Below are 17,876 nucleotides of genomic sequence, written 5' to 3'. Positions count from 1 at the left end.
TTATACAGCTGTTGTTTTTTATGAGAATGTCAGTGCATTTATTTTGGTGATGTTGGCCGACCTAATAATTTCAAATGATGATTTGTAAGCAAAGTCTAAATGAGCTCTCTCTGGTAGCTAATGATGAGCTGGGGGGAAAGGCTTCAGGACCAGATTGTATTTACATCCACCCCTAATCTACCTAGGTATCCAGCAAACAGAGCTGTGTTGCCCAAGTGCTAGATTTTGTCTGGGGCTGGGTTACAAATCACTTGAATGCGGGGGTGGGCGAATGAAATGTTGTTCTTATTGTATGAGTAAAGGGCAGTAGAACTGTACTTAGCCTGTGCTGATTGAGGGCATCAAGAGAGAGGGTGGGGACCTGTCCCTCTCCACTGTTTAAAGACAGAGCTGATTAGGCTCCATAGATAGTCTTTTGTTCTGTTAAATGACCACTGCAGCTGAAATCACTGATAATCAGGTCTAAGTGCTTAGTCCTGCTGTGGGGACAGTGTTCCTGTGGGTACAGTGTTTTTTTACGCAGGGCCATTGGCAACAGAGTGGTGGAGTGAACAGTGGCACAACAGACAGCAGTGGCCAGAGCGAACAGTGAGCAGCTGGAGGAACAAGCAAGGTGCCTTCTTGCCCCCCACCTGGGAGGTGAACTCACGTGAAAGCACCTCTGAACTCTGAGTCTCCACTGACCAAGGACAACACCGGTGAGTGGGGTGTGGTGGAGGGAAAAGGGAGGGGCACATTAAAGAAACATTTGTTTTTTGGACTATATTTTAGTGACTTTGCTCCAGAATGCTAGATTTGTGACTGGGAATGGAAACTTATATAAATATGTTTCCTAGTAGGCCAAGATTTTTAAAATGCATTATTTGCCAAGGTTGTTATCTCACATTGTTGCTATCTTGAGAGGTCATTATGTTGGGGAGTTTCTGTACTAAACATTTTTATTATTATAATTAATTTTTACATAAGAATGGTCATACTGGGTCAGACCAATGGTCCATATAGCCCAGTATCCTGTCTTCCGTCAGTGGTCAAGGCCAGGTGCTTCAGAGGGAATGAACAGAACAGGTAATCATCAAGTGATCCATCCTCTGTTGCCCATTCCCAGCTTCTGGCAAACAGGCTAGGGACACTCAGAGCATGGTGTTGCATCCCTCTCCATCCTGGCTAATAGCCACTGATGGACCTGTTCCCCAGGAATTTATCTAGTTCTTTTTAAAATCCTGTTATAGTTTTGGTCTTCACAGAATCCCCTGGCAAAGAGTTCCACGGGTGGACTTTATGTTGTGTGAAGAAGTACTTCCTTTTTTAAAAAAAAACCCTGCTGCCTATTAATTTCATTGGGTGACTGCTACTTCTTGTGTTATGTGAAGGATTAAATAACATTTCCTAATTCACTTTCTTCACACCAGTCAGATTTTATAGACCTCTATCATATCCCCCCTTAGTCGTCTCTTTTCTAAGCTGAAAATGCACAGTCATTTTAATTTCTCCTCCTGTTTCATACCCCTAATCATTTTAGTTGCCCATCTCTGTACCTTTTCCATTTCCAATATATTTTTTTTGGGATGGGGTGACCAGATCTGCACACAGTATTCAAGGTGTACACATACCATGCATTTATATAGAGGCAATATGATATTTTATGTCTTATTATCTATCCCTTTCTTAAAAAAAGCAAAGGTTTCAGAGTAGCAGCCGTGTTAGTCTGTATCCGCAAAAAGAACAGGAGTACTTGTGGCACCTTAGAGACTAACAAATTTATTTGAGCATAAGCTTTCGTGGGCTATATCCAATGAAGTGGGCTGTAGCACATGAAAGCTTATGCTCAAATAAATTTGTTAGTCTCTAAGGTGCCACAAATACTCCTGTTCTTTTTAAAAAAGCAAACAGAATGTTGGGAATCATTGACTGTCACTGCACATTGAGTGGATGTTTTCAGAGAACTATCCACAATGACTCCAAGATTTCTTTCTTGAGTGTTAACAGCTAATTCAGACTCCTTCATTTTGTATGTATAGTTTGTTTTCCAATGTGCATTACTTTGCATTTATCAACATTAAATTTCATCCGCCATTTTTGTTGCCCAGTCACCCAGTTTTGTAAGATCCCTTTGTAATTCTTCACAGTCTGCCTGGGACTTAACTATCTTGAATAGTTTTGTATCATCTGCAAATTTTGCCACCTCACTGTTTACCCATTTTTCCAGATCATTTATGAGTATGTTGAACAGTAATGGTCCCAGTACTGACCCCTCAGGGATACCACTATTTATCTTTCTCCATTCTGAAAACTGATAATTTATTCCTACCCTTTGTTTCCCATCTTTTAATTAGTTACTGATCCATGAGAGGACTTCCCTCTTATCCCATGATGGCTTACTTTTCAAAAGTCAATTTAAATTAAATACATTTTTTTTTAATTTATATTTTTTTAGAAATCTAGACCTGTTATGTGTTTTGGTGTAACGTGCATTATCCTTATGTTAAATTTGCATTATCCTAACAAAACATTTACTTTATTTGTATCTCTTTTATATATCTCATCTGTCCTGACACTCCCCCCCCTAAATTCGAACCCCCCGCCCAATTTCAATTCCTGGGGAAACCACTGCTCGCCTCACGTCCCCTTTTGCTCCCTACACTGGAGCCAGTGTGGATGGCATAGATTATACCACGTCTGCTTCCACGCTTGTGGCACAAAGGGGATGTAATGGAGGAAAGAATCTGGTTCAAGATGTTTTTTCCCCTTTGAAAGGAAGAAATCATCTTTTTACTGAATGGCTGGACAGATCCCGGCACAACAGCATGTGCTCTGTTACAAGCAGAAAAGCAAAAGTGGTTGGCAAAATGTTCAGACTGAAAAGCTATATAAGCAGTTTTGGTTAAAACCACACACACACACCAGAGAGCCATGTCTCTGAACCCAAAAGATCCATGAAATTATAGCCCTCTCTGTTGCACAGAGCCCTCCATCAGGCACATCTTTTGGTTTCTCCGCTAGATATTATTGTTTGTTTTTCTTAATAATTTGAAGGTTAGTCAGTCAGAAGAAGAATGACAATGAGCTTTCCAAAAGAGCTGGCTCAGTAAACACAGTCAGCTTAAAAAACCATCAATGATGGGACCATCCCTTGGCACTTCACTGTTGACAGTAAATAGCAGTCTTGGTTAGCAGTGTGTCCTGCTGCTTTTTTTCCAGGCTCCTGTCAACAGCAGTTCTACTCGGACAGGGCTCCTAACAGGCTTCTGTCTGGCTCACTCTGCCACTGCTTCTGTTATTCTTTAAGCCAACAGGAACTGAATCTTATAACAGGACACACTGCTCACTAGCACTTAATGAATTACGTCAGCTGTTTAGCTGGCTGCAGGGCAGCTTAAGTTGTTTACTTCTTTGTATCTTAGCTACTCGGCCTGCTTTTTAAACTGGGGCTTTTGGAGCCAGGCATCAAAGCTTTAATAAAATACATAGAAAATGTTTTTTCTAGCAGAGCAGGGTCTAGGCATAGTAATACCAAAAGAAATCAGTAATGGGTAAGATTCCCATACACGAGGGAAAGGAATACCATGAACAGCAGGCCTTACCACCAAGAACTATTGCTCTGTACTCCAGAACCATTAACTGATTGATTAATTGATAAACCACAGATGTAAGAAAAAATGTGAACGGAAAATGAGTTAATGGGCCCACTATCTGCGAAATGATTCAGCAGCAAGGAAGTGGTTTGCTTGCTGCTCTTCTTATGACTAGAGATCCCAGTGGATCACATGATGGAGAAGACATGAAGATATCTCATTGCCAGAGATGGTTGTACTACTGAACATCTCTGTCAGAATATTGGGTCTGCACACTGTAGCCTGGGACAACATTTGATTTCCTAGGATTCAGTTTTCAAAACTGAACTGTGCTGACACTTGACAACTATTGTCTTCAAAGGGAAAAGAAAGAGCTGCTAGAGTTGCGAGCACATCCATGGCCTGCCACTCCTGCCGGGCAGCACAGTAGCATGGCTGGCTCCAGCATGGTAAGGGAGTGGGGAGCGGGAGGTCCTGGGAGGCAGTCAGGGGACAGGGAGCAGGGGGCAGTTGGATAGGGTGCAGGTTCTGTGGGGCGGTCCGGGGATGGGGAACAGGTAGGGTTGTATTGGCGTAGGAGTCCCAGGGGACCTGTCAGGAGGCGGGGGTGTGGATAGGGGTCGGGGCAGTCAGGGATCAGGGGTTGGATAGGGGTGGGGTCCTGGGGAGGTTGTTTGGGGGTGGGGGTCCTGAGAAGGGGCTGTCAGGGACCAAGGAGCAGGGGGGTGTTGGATGGGTCGGGAGTTCTGAGGGGGGCAGTCAGGGGGCGGGAAGTGGGAAGGGGAGGGGGCCAGGTTATTTGGGGAGGCACAGCCTTCCCTCCCTGGCCCTCCATACAGTTTTTAAACCCGATGTGGCCCTCGGGCCAAACAGTTTTCCCACCCCTGGTGTAGACTCATGTGTCCACAACAAACAGCAGTTCTGTGCAGTAGGACAAATCAAATAGCAGGGAAATGTTTATACATTTATAATCTCTTTTATTCCTTCAAGAACTTTGTAAATCCTCCTCCTCTTTCCCCACCATTCCTCATGAGATTTGATGCCCTTTAAGCAACAGTTTGTGGCCAAATGGCTACTTTCAATGTGCTTGAACTGGAAAAAATTATGTTGGCCTCATCTATATTTCATAATAAAAAGTGATCAGAGGAATACAAATTGTGGCTTAAAGGGGAGCCAGGCTCATGCAGGAAGGGATGTGTGTGAAAATTTTAAGTGGTCATTATTCCTTATTGCAACTCCCACTGTCTGAGCTACTGCTTACCTGTCTGATCTTAGGAAAACCACTCCATGGGTCTGTGCCCCATTTATAAAATGGGGGGGGACGACAAAAATTGCTTTTTCTCGTTTGACTATTTAGATTGGCAGCCCCACACTATGGCGTCATGACCTCAACGTCTTACTGTAGTACACACAATAAATAACAAGAATGCCCAAAGGGAGTTGAGAAAATAAAAGCACAACATTTACCTCTGCTGGCTCTGCTTCGAGTGCGAACACCTAGCGCAGTGGTGCTTTCCCCACTGACAGAGGAGGTCTTCAGCACAGCCTTCATGTTCTCATGCTCTGCTGCATCTTCAGCATACTGCAGACCCTGTGGCTGGCTCTGAGTTGGGGTGGAGTTGCTGGAGAACTTTCCAGACTGCAGAAAGAAAAATAATTTGTTTAACTAACACGATCTAAGTTAGAGAGCCAGGGTGGGTGAGGTAATATCTTTTACTGGACCAAAGTCCGTTGCTGAGCGAGAAGCTTTTGAGCCTATACAGAGTTCTTCAAGTCTAGGAAAGATACACAGAGAGTCACAGGTAATTACAAGATGGAACAGATAATTTAGCATAAGTTGTTAACAAATACTTCAAGGGATCATACAATATGAAGTGGCTCTTTAACACTGCTCCAGTCATAAGGAGCAAAGGGGGGGGGGAGTAGCAGCTGGAGGCGGTTATTAGTGGGGCTACAGATAGTTGTAATAAACCATCAATCTAGTGTCTCTGTTCAGTCCATGATTTTTAGTGTATAGCAAAATTATCAATTTAAGTTCCCAGGCTTGTTTTTAAAATCATTGTGCAGGTTTCCCTTGAGGATGAGGACTGACAGGTCAGCTGCAGAGTGAGAAAAGTGTTCACCCACAGGTGAGAGAGTGCTTTTGTCTTTTATCATTTTCCTGTGAGTTCATTTGAGAGCATAGTGATTGTCTGGCTTTACCCATACAGTTGCCACTGAGGCATTTAACGCACTGGATGAGGTACATTACATGCTGTGATTGGTATATGTAGGACCCCTGGACCTTGAAAGGTGTGTTGTGGGGGGTGTTGATCATTGTAGCAACAGAAATATGTTTTCAGGTTTTGCATCTGTTGTTCTGGCAGAGTCAAGGCCTACTTTGAGTTGGTGTGTCCTGGGTGTGGGGAGCTTGCTTCTAATAATGAGTTTGGAGAGACTGGAGGGTTGTTTGAAGGCCAGAAGAAGGGAACCAGGAAAGATTTCCCTCAGAATGGGGTCCAATGGAGCATGCGTTGTAGTTGTTTGATGATACCCCATACAGGTTCCAGTGTGGGGTGATAAGTGACAACTAGGGGTGTGTGGTCAGAGAGGTTCTAATTTCTTTATTGAAGTTATTTAGTTCTAAAGAATGAAACTAGTAAAGAAAATATGCCACACATCATACACTGAGCAGTAGACACACAATCAGAGATCCTTGCCTGCCTGGACTCATTTGTAGTCCAGGTAGGCTCAAAAGAGTGGGGCAATATTCACTTCTCTCCAAGAGAACAGACCCTGATAGCCACAAGGACAAGGGAATATCCAGGTGCATATAAAATCCTCAAAACTAGGCATAAGTATGGACTTTAGTCTTCATACCTTTTCCATCAGAGCATAGGGTGTGAAACAAAGACCTGCTGTGTGACCTTCGGTAAAGGCCTGCCATTGGGACTCAAACACCACAGTGATGGGCACACTAGATGAATCAAGTTAGCTAAGTAAGGAGAAGATAAGTTTGTTCTGTAGCATCAACTACGGGTAACTTGGCAGAGCAGCAGTAGTTTCACTGTCCATGAAAGGAGACATTTTCCTGTGGTCTCTAACCTCCCCCTCTACATATCTACAGATAACAGTCAAGCGGTTCTAATAGCAACTAACTACAGTAAGTTAAAAATACATTAAGAAAAACACTAAAAAATGCTGCCAAATAATTTCATGGCTGGAGCACAAAACTTGCAGGCGGCAGTAAGAAGAACAAACAAAACCTTAAACCGATTTTGGAATCTGCCCTTCACTCACCCAATCTGTGTATGATTTCTATATTACCAAGACAACATTAAGAAACAGTTTCTAAATTAGCTGTTCATACATAACCCAAAGTAATGCGACAGTAGGCTGAGGTTTCATCAGTTACAGAAGAAACCTGTCTAGGATTGAAGCCAGACAACATACAGCAGGATCAGATGATCTCTAAGAACTTCTGCAGAGGAAAACATTTTTAAGGGAGCATGATGTTTTCAGAGGAGGAACATGTTATATTTCTATTTCAGCCTATGGATGTTAAGGTTAAAATGTGCCACTTACTCTCATGGTTCTTACTGTCAGAAAGAATATTTAAGGTTTGTTTCTGCTCTGAAAAGTTATTACATAAAAATGGTAACTTGTTACTCAACAGATCTGCCCTGGTGTTGTATTCAGAGTCATATCTGCAAGCACCAGGGGCTAAAATATTTTTTAAATTTCTCCTCACTCCTGTTAGCCCTGCAGACATAACACAGATATGAGAAAGTATGTTGAATGTTACTCCTCCTTTTGCATCAGAAAACAGGATTGTTTATTAATTTCCTATTATAAGGCCAATCAGTTAGGTAATAATTGGAGATATACCAATCTCCTAGAACTGGAAGGGACTTTGAAAGGTCATTGAGTCCAGCCCCCTTCCTTCACTAGCAGGACCAATTTTTGCCCCAGATCCCTAAGTGGCCTCCTCAAGGATTGAACTCACAACCCTGGGTTTAACAGGCCAATGCTCAAACCACTGAGCTATCCCTCCCCACTGCAAGAAAATCCACAGACCCTTTATTACTGGTGATGATGCTTTAGAAGGAAAGAACCCAGCTTGACTCTCAGAGTCTACATTGAGTTTGCAGGACTGGGTGTTAGGAAAACCCCATTGTTTTACCTGTACGCTGAAAATATTTGATCTGGAAATTACTGGGAGAGTAATACTATTTAAACAAAATGATTTTTCAGATTAGAACTGTAAATTAACCAAATAACAAAGCAATGATCAAAGCAGTGAGGTAAATATATTAATTTGAGATATACTGCTGATGGTGCATGCCTAGAATTTGTTTTAAAAATATCAGTTTGCCTCATTTGAAGGAAGAAAACATTTAAGTGCTAGAGTCTCATATGTGAAAATAAAGTTTAGAAAAATATTAGTGATAAACTTCTACTGCAGTTCATGCCAGTCCTGGTTTAAAAATAATATCGACAGTAAGTTGAAAAGTTAACAGATACAAAATGTCACAGAAAAACCAAAGGAAACTATCATCACATAACCTTAGTTAGAATACACACATTAGTCAAATATTTTTTCACAAATGTTAATTCAATAGCACATATTTTTCTATCTAATGGGTTCAAATCATCATTCCCTGGGTGATTCCTCATCTTCTGCCCCACCCAGACATTAAGTTATAATCTTTGGGGAAGAAGAGGTCCCAGATAAGTAGCTTCCTACATATCTTTCATTTTCAAATGCCGATGCTTTGCTTACCCTCAAAGACTAGCCCCTGGTGCAAATCACTGTAATTAGAAGCACTGGGCATTCAGCCAATCAAATTGCTTGGTTAGTTGAACTGGATGAGTGAGCTATTTTTGAACAAAGAATGCATTACACAATGAGATGCTGTCCATAACAATAGACTGTTCCACTGGGAATACAGCAGGTATGTCAGCTGGTACATTATTTATTCATTTATTTGCAGACTCATGTATTAAGAGGAATTTTAAGAAGTTCACAAACTATTCCATTGTTCAATTCATTGGGATTCACAATGCAGATATTGCAAAATTTTGTTTTGCATCTCTATAGACAGATGTTTGAACTGCTCATAAAATAAAGATTTGTGCATAGACAGCACATCATTGATTATCCCATTGTCCTGGGAACCTTCATCCAAAGTTTTCCCCATGACACTCAGATTATTGAAGTTTTGCATAGTTACGGGAATTATCAATTTAATTAATGATTTTGGGAACTGGAGAAAGGAAGTTTCAGGTAATTAAGGCTCCAAATCAGGATTTATAGGAGAACACTTAAACTCATGGTTAAAGCTACTTATAAACAGTCTTACGATAGAGCCAAAAAGCCACAAGAATGAAAGTCACAGTGCATGGTTCCAGTTGAGTTAAAGGACTTGAGCATTCCATAATATTTGTGTTAGAATTAGATCTCACAGCACACAGGGGATGTGGAAATGACATGCTCTTTCAAAGAACCATACCTCTACATCCTCCTCTTCATCAGTCTATCAGGGGAGACGAAGGACAGGACAGAGAAGGATAAAGAGCAATATTTAGGAAATATAGTATGATCAAAGCATGGTATTATTTAAGCAATGACAAGATGATCTGTAAATGAAGGTAGATAAGGAAGTACTTCATATGGCAATCAACTTGCTGCTTCCTTTTAGTAAAGAAAAATTAATGGATGCTGTTATCTTCTGCAGAAAAGGCACTGCATTTACTCATCTATGCACCCAAATAGAACTGGCAATAGAACCAAGGCAACATGTTAAGTAGAGTTGTCTGCTGCTTTCTCTCAGACAAATTCCAAAGTAAGGCCATGCCCTATCACCCTTTCATCTTTTTGTTTTCCTCAAATCGTGGTGTTATATGACACTATGCATCCTTCTGCTCCAATGGAACCATAAAGCAGCTCTCCCCTGGCTGCATGGAAGGAAGTGGAGGGCTCTCTTGTTATCCCAAATAATGGAAAGACAGGCTGTATGGTTGGCTCTGGCTTCTCTCTCTTAGCCCCTTACCCACTTGCTCGTGAGATGGAAGCTCTCTCTTCCTTTCCCTCCCAGTGATGTTTCTCGGGCACCCATGACTGTGATTCTCCTTGTTACCCCTCATGCCTCCATTGTGAGAGACTTGTTTGTGCTTAGCTGGGTGTCAGCTCCCTGACACCACCAGCCCGTTAGCCACCCAAGCCCTCTCCTCTGGGTTATGTCACCCTTTTCTTCACCTTGTAGGTTAACAATAGATGCACCCTAGAATCCGAGTCCCCTTTGAATTGTACCCCTGTGATATCCAGCCCCTGATTCTGGCTCCTCTCAGAAATTCCAGATCCACTGCCCCCAAAGAAGCAGTGTACCCCAATTTACCAGTTTTACCATAACCCACCACTTCTGCAAACCACATGGCACTTGTGAGCACTTACGATAAAACAAAAGCAGGCCTATTTAAGAAAGAATACAGATGTAACTAGAAATGGGAGAAACTGATGAAACCAAGTGATTACAACACAAAACAATATCATTAAACTTGAACCTAGGTCTACACTTATCAATAGTTACCTCCTCTATGCAATAAGGCAGATTTTCCCCAAAGTTCAGTCTTCTGCAGATCTGGCTGGTTTAATAAAAACCAGGATCCAAATGTTTATGAAACCCCCCTTGCTCCCAATGGGTTTTCTCAGTGAATGGACATTGAGTGCCTCTCCCTCCTCTGTGTTATACTGAAAACAGCCTTTTGTTTCTATTCACAGATAGGGAGAACCCCTGGCTTGCTGTAAATTTCTATTTTGCCTTTAAGTTTTTCAATTGTTTGTCGTTGCCTCTGATGGTTTCTCACTCAGAGTTTCAGTATTGCATAAGGCCAAACGATTGAGCCTTACATTGCATCACTGACCAAAAAGAGTGGGGTGATAACTCCCCCTTGCCTGAATGGGCCATCACTGAGACACGTTAACGCTCAGTGACTAACTTCTACTCCTGGTCCATAAAGCATTCTTTAAATATAGATACTTTATTCCTTAACTGTTACTTACATCTCACAATGATTATGAATTTTGATGAGCTCTCTGTAGATACCTTACACATTACTCTTTATGGATTAATATGATGTATGAGTTTTGTCAGATCTGAGGTGCAAGATGTTTGCAAAGAACAGGGGACCCTATGCTACAGGGGTCTGTGTCACACTCCTCCCAGCTGATCAGAAGAAGGCTATCTGTTTTTCCCCTTCCTAGGTTAGCAATCATTGGCACTCTCTCCTCTTTTCCCATGTTCATAACAGGGAGAGGAACTGGAAGAGAGCCTGGCTACTCCTTCTCCCTACTTAGTGACTGGTTTCTCGGTGGCTCATTTTCTCTACCTTTTGCTATCATAAGAGGGTGGCTTCTGAACCACTGTATCTTTTTGCTTAGAGCTTGGATCTCTTCTGTAGCTCTAAAAAACACCAATGTCTGGAATCCAGGAAATTCAAAGTTTAAATTTGAAAGAAACCTCTAAATGTTGGAAAGTATGAACAAAAGTGGAGTTAATGCCCTCCCCAAACAACCTTAACTCTGCCCGTGCGTTCCCATCCACACGCTCCCACCCCTGCCCAAAAACATGAGACGAATATTAGCTATCATACTTCAAAATTGAGATCTTGAGCTGCATAGCCCCAGCTACACTGGACATACAAACTGGATAAAATTGGACATACAAATGTGTATATCATTCACCACCTATTTGACCAAAGAAACTAGATTCAATTCACTCTCCCGTAGACAACAGCAACACCAACATCACAGTGACTCTTAAAAGATGAAGGATGGTCTTGTGGTTCAAGCACAGGACTGACAGTTTGGAGATCTGGAATTTATGCTTGGCTCTGCCACAGATTTCCTTTTGGAACTTAGGCAAGTTTCTTAATCCATCTGTGGTTTATTTACAATGATGCCTGGTTACCATGCAGTGATGTTGTGAAACCAACATCACGGACATTTATAAAGCACTTTGAGATTCTTGGATGCTATATAAGTAGGATAGTCTAACAACAATAATTACACTTTACATAAAAGTAAAAGACCTATCCAGCTGCTACCTGAGACTTCCTAATTTAGGCCCTCAGTTTAACAAAGCACCCAAATCAAGTGCTTAATTTTAAACAGGTTTGAATAAAACACATACTTTAAGTTCTTTGATGTACTGGGGCCCTAACTCCCTGACATTAGGCACCGGAAATCATAGAAACATATTAATCCCTCACCACCTAGATTGTGTGCTGCAGACATTTAAACCTAGTGTACTCCTGCATGTAGGCTACACAAACCATGGTGGATGTAGTTTATGAAGTTTGCAACCACAGTATATGAATTTTAAGATTTCCTTAAATTTGTGGAGTTTAGGTCCAATCACCAGTGTATCAAGTGTTGAACCTGCCTAATTTCAGGAAATTTTTTCATATGTCCATATGAGTCATAGCTCCTGGGTAGATTGCTCCTTCTAAGATCCCTTTCCAGTGACAGGCCCATGCCTCCACTTCTCTTTGGGATCGGACCATGCAGTCCAACCACTCTCTGACTGAATCTACAGATTACACCGCTCCGGTTGCCAACAAGGATATCTAGCAGGCTCAATGGGCTTGGTGCCTGTCGGAGTTTTCCTTTGGGAGCCTATACTTGGTGTTCCCCTCAAGCCTCTTGGGAGACATGACTTAGCCTTGGTGCCCCTTTCTCTTCAGCACCATGCTGTAATCTGTTAGCTATAGACCCTGATTCTCAGTCAGTCTGGGCGTCTCCTTGCATCCTTGTCAGTGTTCACTGACATTCTCTGGGAAGCCTCTCTCAGCTCACCTGACCCCTCTCCTTTTTCTAGGCCCAAGGTCCTCAAACGTTTTAGTGTCCTTCTTTGATTCGACACTTAGGCCTGGGCTACATTAGCGGGGTCGAACTAAGGGCAGGTCTACACTAAGGGCGGGGGTCGAACTAGGGTATGCAAGTTCAGCTACGTGAATAGCGTAGCTGAACTTGAAGTACCCTAGTTCGAACTACTTACCCGTCCAGACGCCGCAGGATCGAAGTCCGCGGCTCCAAGGTCGACTCCGCCACCGCCGTTTGCAGTGGTGAGGTACCGGAGTCGACCGGAGCGCGCGGGGAGTTCGAACTATCGCGTCCAGATTAGACGCGATAGTTCGAACTCCGAGAAGTCGAACTCACCGCGTCGACCCGGCAGGTAAGTGTAGACTAGCCCTAAGATATGCGACTTCGCGTAGCTGAAGTCGAAGAATCTTAGTTCGACTTACCTGGCCGTCCTCACAGCAGCAAGTAGACTGGCGCAGCTCCCCCGTCGACTCCGCTTACTCCTCCTGCTGAGGTGGAGTACGGGCGTCGATTAGCGGATTGATTTATCGCATCCAGACGAGACGCGATAAATCGATCCCAGATACCTCAAACACTACCCGCCGATCCGGCAGGTAGTATAGATGTATCCTTAGTGTTGGGAAGAGTAAACCTGGATGGAGTCATATTCCCCAGTTAATAGTTTCCCCATTGTTCCCTCCAGGACTCTTAACCCTGTTATTGTTTTGCCATTCCTGTTTGGTCCTTTTAACCACCTCTTTGATTTAGCTCCATTGCAAGTAACAGATCATACAAACACACCACTCCCCATTCATGAAAAATAATATAGATATTCCCCAGTTCTCCACACTTATCTCATATGAAGTGTTCTCAGAGTGGTAACATAGGAGGGCATTTATTTATGTTATTAATATTTGTAAAATGCAAACACTGAATTTCCAGGTTTTTTAATGTGTTTTTAAAAAATACACTGTTCCATTAATTCCCCACCCCCTGCAAGCTATTAATACATATTTTCTTATCTTATCTCAAGTTCAGTAATGATTTTTGTCTGGAATTGATACATTTTGTTCCAAAAACATTCATAATTAAATAGGAAAGCCTCATTTGTTTTGGCGCTCATCTAGTTTTCAGCAAGCTCTACATGACAAGATTAGCTGTATGAGAGTGCTGAGAAGCACATTAACATTACTTTTTAAGGGTATGTTTGGTTCAGAGTGAGCTGTTTGTTTTCCTTTGGGCATAGTGGCACTGAAATGCAGCCAGACATTTTGCAGTGGGACCTCAGCAGGTATGTTCGTTTTGTTATTTGCATTATGATAGATTTTTTTTCCCTGCAATCCCAGGGAAAACTAATTCCTCTGAAAAATGGCTATGCAGAGTTCTTGCGAATAAATAAAAACAGAAAACCATAGAAGCATCTTGGGAAGTAAGAGCATATCTGTATATTAATCCATACACAAAATGATGAGAAAAATAAAAGGAAGGGGGAAAATGAAGCAAAAACACAAAGTAATCTGTGAGAGGCATTCAAAGGAAGGAAAAGGGGCAGAGGACAACGCTAAGTGCATTTTCCAGAGTAAGAAAGCAATCCAGGCTTTGTGCAGTTTATTATACAAGGGTTAGATTGTGATAGCAGGAGCATTCCAGGCTCCAGAAGACAATTTCCTTCTTGCTCCCCGATTTGCTCCAGGGATAAGTGATTTGCTGATGGCTTATATCAGCAGTAGACTACTACCCCTCACCCCACCATGCCTGCTCAGTCCCAGTAGCCAGTGTGTACTGAGAGGGACAGAATCAAAGTTCTGTCCATTCCTCTCCCACCTACTCTGGCAGGGGCAGCTCTAGGATTTCCGCCGCCCCAAGCAGGGCGGCACGCCACGGGGGGCGCTCTAGCAGTCGCCGGTCCCGCGGCTCCGGTGGACCTCCCGCAGGCATGCCTGCGGATGCTCCACCGGAGCCGCAGGACCAGCGGCCCCTCCGCAGGCATGTCTGCGGGAGGTCTACCGGAGCCGCGGTTTTCCGCAGGTATGCCTGCAGGAGGTCTGCCGGAGCCACCTGCCGCCCTTCCGCTGGGATGCCGCCCCAAGCGCGCACTTGGCGCGCTGGGGTCTGGAGCCGGCCCTGTGCTCTGGGTGGAAGAGAGTAAGCAGTTTGTACAACACCCGTGATCCCTATATGCTCATACCAAATCTCTGTCCCTATGTGAATGGACAGTCTGGGCTGGAATGCAGCCCTACAGTTACTAAGGATAAGAGTTAAAGTAGCAAGTGAATTACTCAAATCTCCTAGATCAAAGATTAACCAGATGGGAATTATCCTTCTTTTCTTTCTTCTTTCTTTAATGGTTAAATATATTGAGAAATGTTTTTGAATTAGGAAAATGTTAACAAAAGTAACATTACTAAACAGTACTGGAAGAATGTTAGGATGCATCTCTCCCAGCTTTCTTTGTGCATGAGCTCTGGCTTTTAAGGCTGAAAGGCTCTCCAGTTCAAATCCTAGGGATTCAACTTTTCTATCTATTGCACAATTTCAGGAGACCTTTTTTTTTAAAAAAAAATCACTCTAGGATTTGTGCGGCGGGGATTTTGTCATATTTAAATATTATTTCTATTAAATAGAGGTTTTGGAATAGAAACTCTAAGGTACTCTACAAAAGACAGCTGCATAATTCTGGGGGACAGATTCTTTTATTATCTACTATTCAATGTGTATAACTGCATTTCTTTCCTATCTTTCCTGCTTATTTTTCAGTGAATTGTGTTGTTTCTGAAAGTACATAACTGATATCACTAGCTAAAGGCAGACATAGGGTTATTTCTACACTACAATCAAGGGTGGGAAGAAGGGTGATTGTAGCACGTGTCGACATACGCAAGATCGAAATAATCTAGCTAGTACGTGTATTAATAGCAGCAAAGCGAAGCTATGGAAGCACAGGCTTCCACACAGGTTGTACAAGCCCACCTGGGATTCTGGGTACATATATGGGCGGCTAGTTCATGTTCTAGTCAGTGCTGCCGCAGCTTCCCTGCTACTGGCAGCTGAACTTGCTAGATTAAAGCCACTTTGAGTATGTCTACATATATTGCAATCCAGCTGCAGTGTAGTGATGGCAGTGCAGTGGTGCAGGCAACTTCCCCATGTAACTGTGACAATGCGCCATTCTTCCATTTTTATTCTTTTCCCATGTAAGAAAAACCTATTGCAGGGGTCAGCAACCTTTCAGCAGTGGTGTGCCAAGTCTTCATGTATACACTCTAATTTAAGGCTTCGCGTGCCGGTAATATATTTTAACGTTTTTTAGAAGGTCTCTCTATAAGTCTGTAATATATAACCAAACTACTGTTATATGTAAAAAGTAAACAAGGTTTTCAAAATGTTTCAGAAGCTTTATTTAAAATTAAATTAAAATGCAGATCTTATCAGTTTAGTGTGATCCTTGCCCTTGCTTTTCCTTGCTGAGTTTTAAAATGTCGGGCGCGTATTTGGATACTTTAAGCTGCACACAGGCTTCTGAGTGATCAGTTGTTAACCGGCTGGAACCCCAGATCGGCAGCTGAGGAGAGTGGAGCTGGCGGCTGGTAGGGCTGAGCAGGGCCGGAAGCCTGGACCCTGTCTGGCAGGGGGCCTGTGCTGGAACTCCAACCAGAAGCAAGGTGAGTGGGGCCGCAGCGGGGGACGATGGCTGGTAACGGGCCAGCAGCCAGAACCCCAGAACAGCGACTGAGCGGCTCAGCCCGCTGCCACCGCTCTGGGGTTTTGGCTGGCGGCTCCTGTCAGCCAGGGTCTCAGCCCACTGCCAGCTGGGGTTCCTTCACCCAGGACGGCAGCGGGCGCTGAGTGGTGCCGGCGGTGGGACCCTGGCTGGCTGGGGCCAGCAGCGGGAACCCCAGAGCAGTGGTGGGCTGAGCGGCTCAGTCCGTGCTGCATGCCCTCAAAAAATCGACTCGCTTGCCACCTTTGGCACACGTGCCGTAGGTTGCTGACCCCTGATCTATTGGGAATTACATTAACAATACCAAACTCATTTCATTATGAGTGACCTAGAGAAGTCAGGAGCAAAGGTCTGTAGAAGTGAAAGGGTAATACAAAAACTGGGAGTCTGTTTCTCAGAACTAAAGCCCCTTCCATGTAATAACTCCAATGAAGTCTATGGGAGTTCTGCATCCAAAAAGGTCAGCAGGATTGACCCTATGCCCTTCAAGACTGATTTTGGTTGAGTGGGTTTAAAAAATAAAGGGATATGTATTTTCTTTCTAGAATCGGAAAGGTTACATTTTCTTGGTATTCATGTAGGCCATAGTGATAAGATGGGGGACTCTCTATCCTGGGAAGGTTTGGGGTTTGTGGTGGTTATTCAGCTGAACACGAGCTCCCAGTGTGACACTGTAGCCAAAAGAACTATTGAAATCCTGGGATGCATAAACAGTGAAATCTCGAGTGGAACAAAGTGGTTATTTTACCTCTGTATTTGGCATGTCCCAGTATGTCCCTCGGCCTGCGCCACTTTCAGCAGCTCCCATTGGCCTGGAGCAGTGAACCACGGCCAGTGGGAGCCGCGATCGGCTGGACCTGCGGACTGGGCAGGTAAACAAGCTGGCTCAGCCTGCCAGGGGCTTTCCCTACACAAGCGGCGACCCCAGTTTGAGAAACACTGCTCTATAGGACCCTACATTGGGAGCAAATATTTAATAATAGGCTCTTCAATCTAGCAGAAAAAGATTCAACACAATCCAATGGATTGAAACTGAAGCTAGATAAATTCAGATGGGAAATAAGGCAAAAAATTAACAGTGAATGTAATTAAACATTGGAACAATTTACCAAGGGTCATGATGAATACTCCATCCCTGACCGTTTTTATCCATGATGACTCCAAGATGTCTTTCTTGAGTGGTAACAGCTAATTTAAAACCTATCATTATATATGTGTAGCTGGGATTATTTTTTCCAATGTGCATTACTGAGCACTTATCAATGTTGAATTTCATCTGCCATTTTGCTGCCCAGTCAGCTAATTTTGTGAACCCCCCTGTAACTCTTCACAGTCAGCTTTGGACTTAACTATTTTGAATAACTTTTTATCATCTGCAAAATTTGAAATGAATATTCCATTACTAGGTGTATATTTACTGTGCATAGCAGCCATATCTTTTCCCTTCAATGCACAGAAATATAAACTAATCAGAAAAACTAAAGTTAGCAATAATATCATGTGATGGGGGGGTGGGTTTTGTTGGGATTAGATTAGCTAAACATTTGACCATGTGCCACAACTGAGTGGGGGAAAATAATGGCAACATTACTTGACTACATTTAAATGGATAATTCCTATACATGTAGATCACAGAAAGTCCTTGATTCACCCATATGCACACACAAGTAATCTCCTTAAACAGAGGAGTGTTGTGCTGGAGAGGAGCCGGTGGTTGTGGTACATGTAGGTACCAATGACA

General features: G+C 43.0%; 1 protein-coding gene across 12 annotated transcripts in view; it reads right to left on the bottom strand.

The window, feature by feature from the left end:
• The window catches only part of FHOD3 (formin homology 2 domain containing 3), a 634,103-nt gene that overhangs the window by 25,040 nt on the left and 591,187 nt on the right, over nt 1–17,876 (bottom strand). For 8 of the 12 annotated variants that reach the window (XM_039524511.1, XM_039524510.1, XM_039524507.1 and 5 more), the window contains 2 exons: nt 9,065–9,088; nt 5,040–5,211 (listed from right to left, as the gene is read on the bottom strand). In XM_039524511.1, coding sequence (XP_039380445.1) covers nt 5,040–5,211; nt 9,065–9,088 — 196 coding nt within the window. The remainder of the gene's footprint in view (nt 1–5,039; nt 5,212–9,064; nt 9,089–17,876) is intronic. The other 4 variants (XM_039524508.1, XM_039524518.1, XM_039524514.1 and 1 more) reach the window with 1 other exon arrangement.

This window comes from Mauremys reevesii, linkage group 2 (genome assembly GCF_016161935.1).
Source record: "Mauremys reevesii isolate NIE-2019 linkage group 2, ASM1616193v1, whole genome shotgun sequence".
Taxonomy (NCBI): domain Eukaryota; kingdom Metazoa; phylum Chordata; order Testudines; family Geoemydidae; genus Mauremys; species Mauremys reevesii.
Note: the sequence above shows the minus strand (reverse complement) of the source record. Positions and strands in the feature narration are given on the sequence as shown.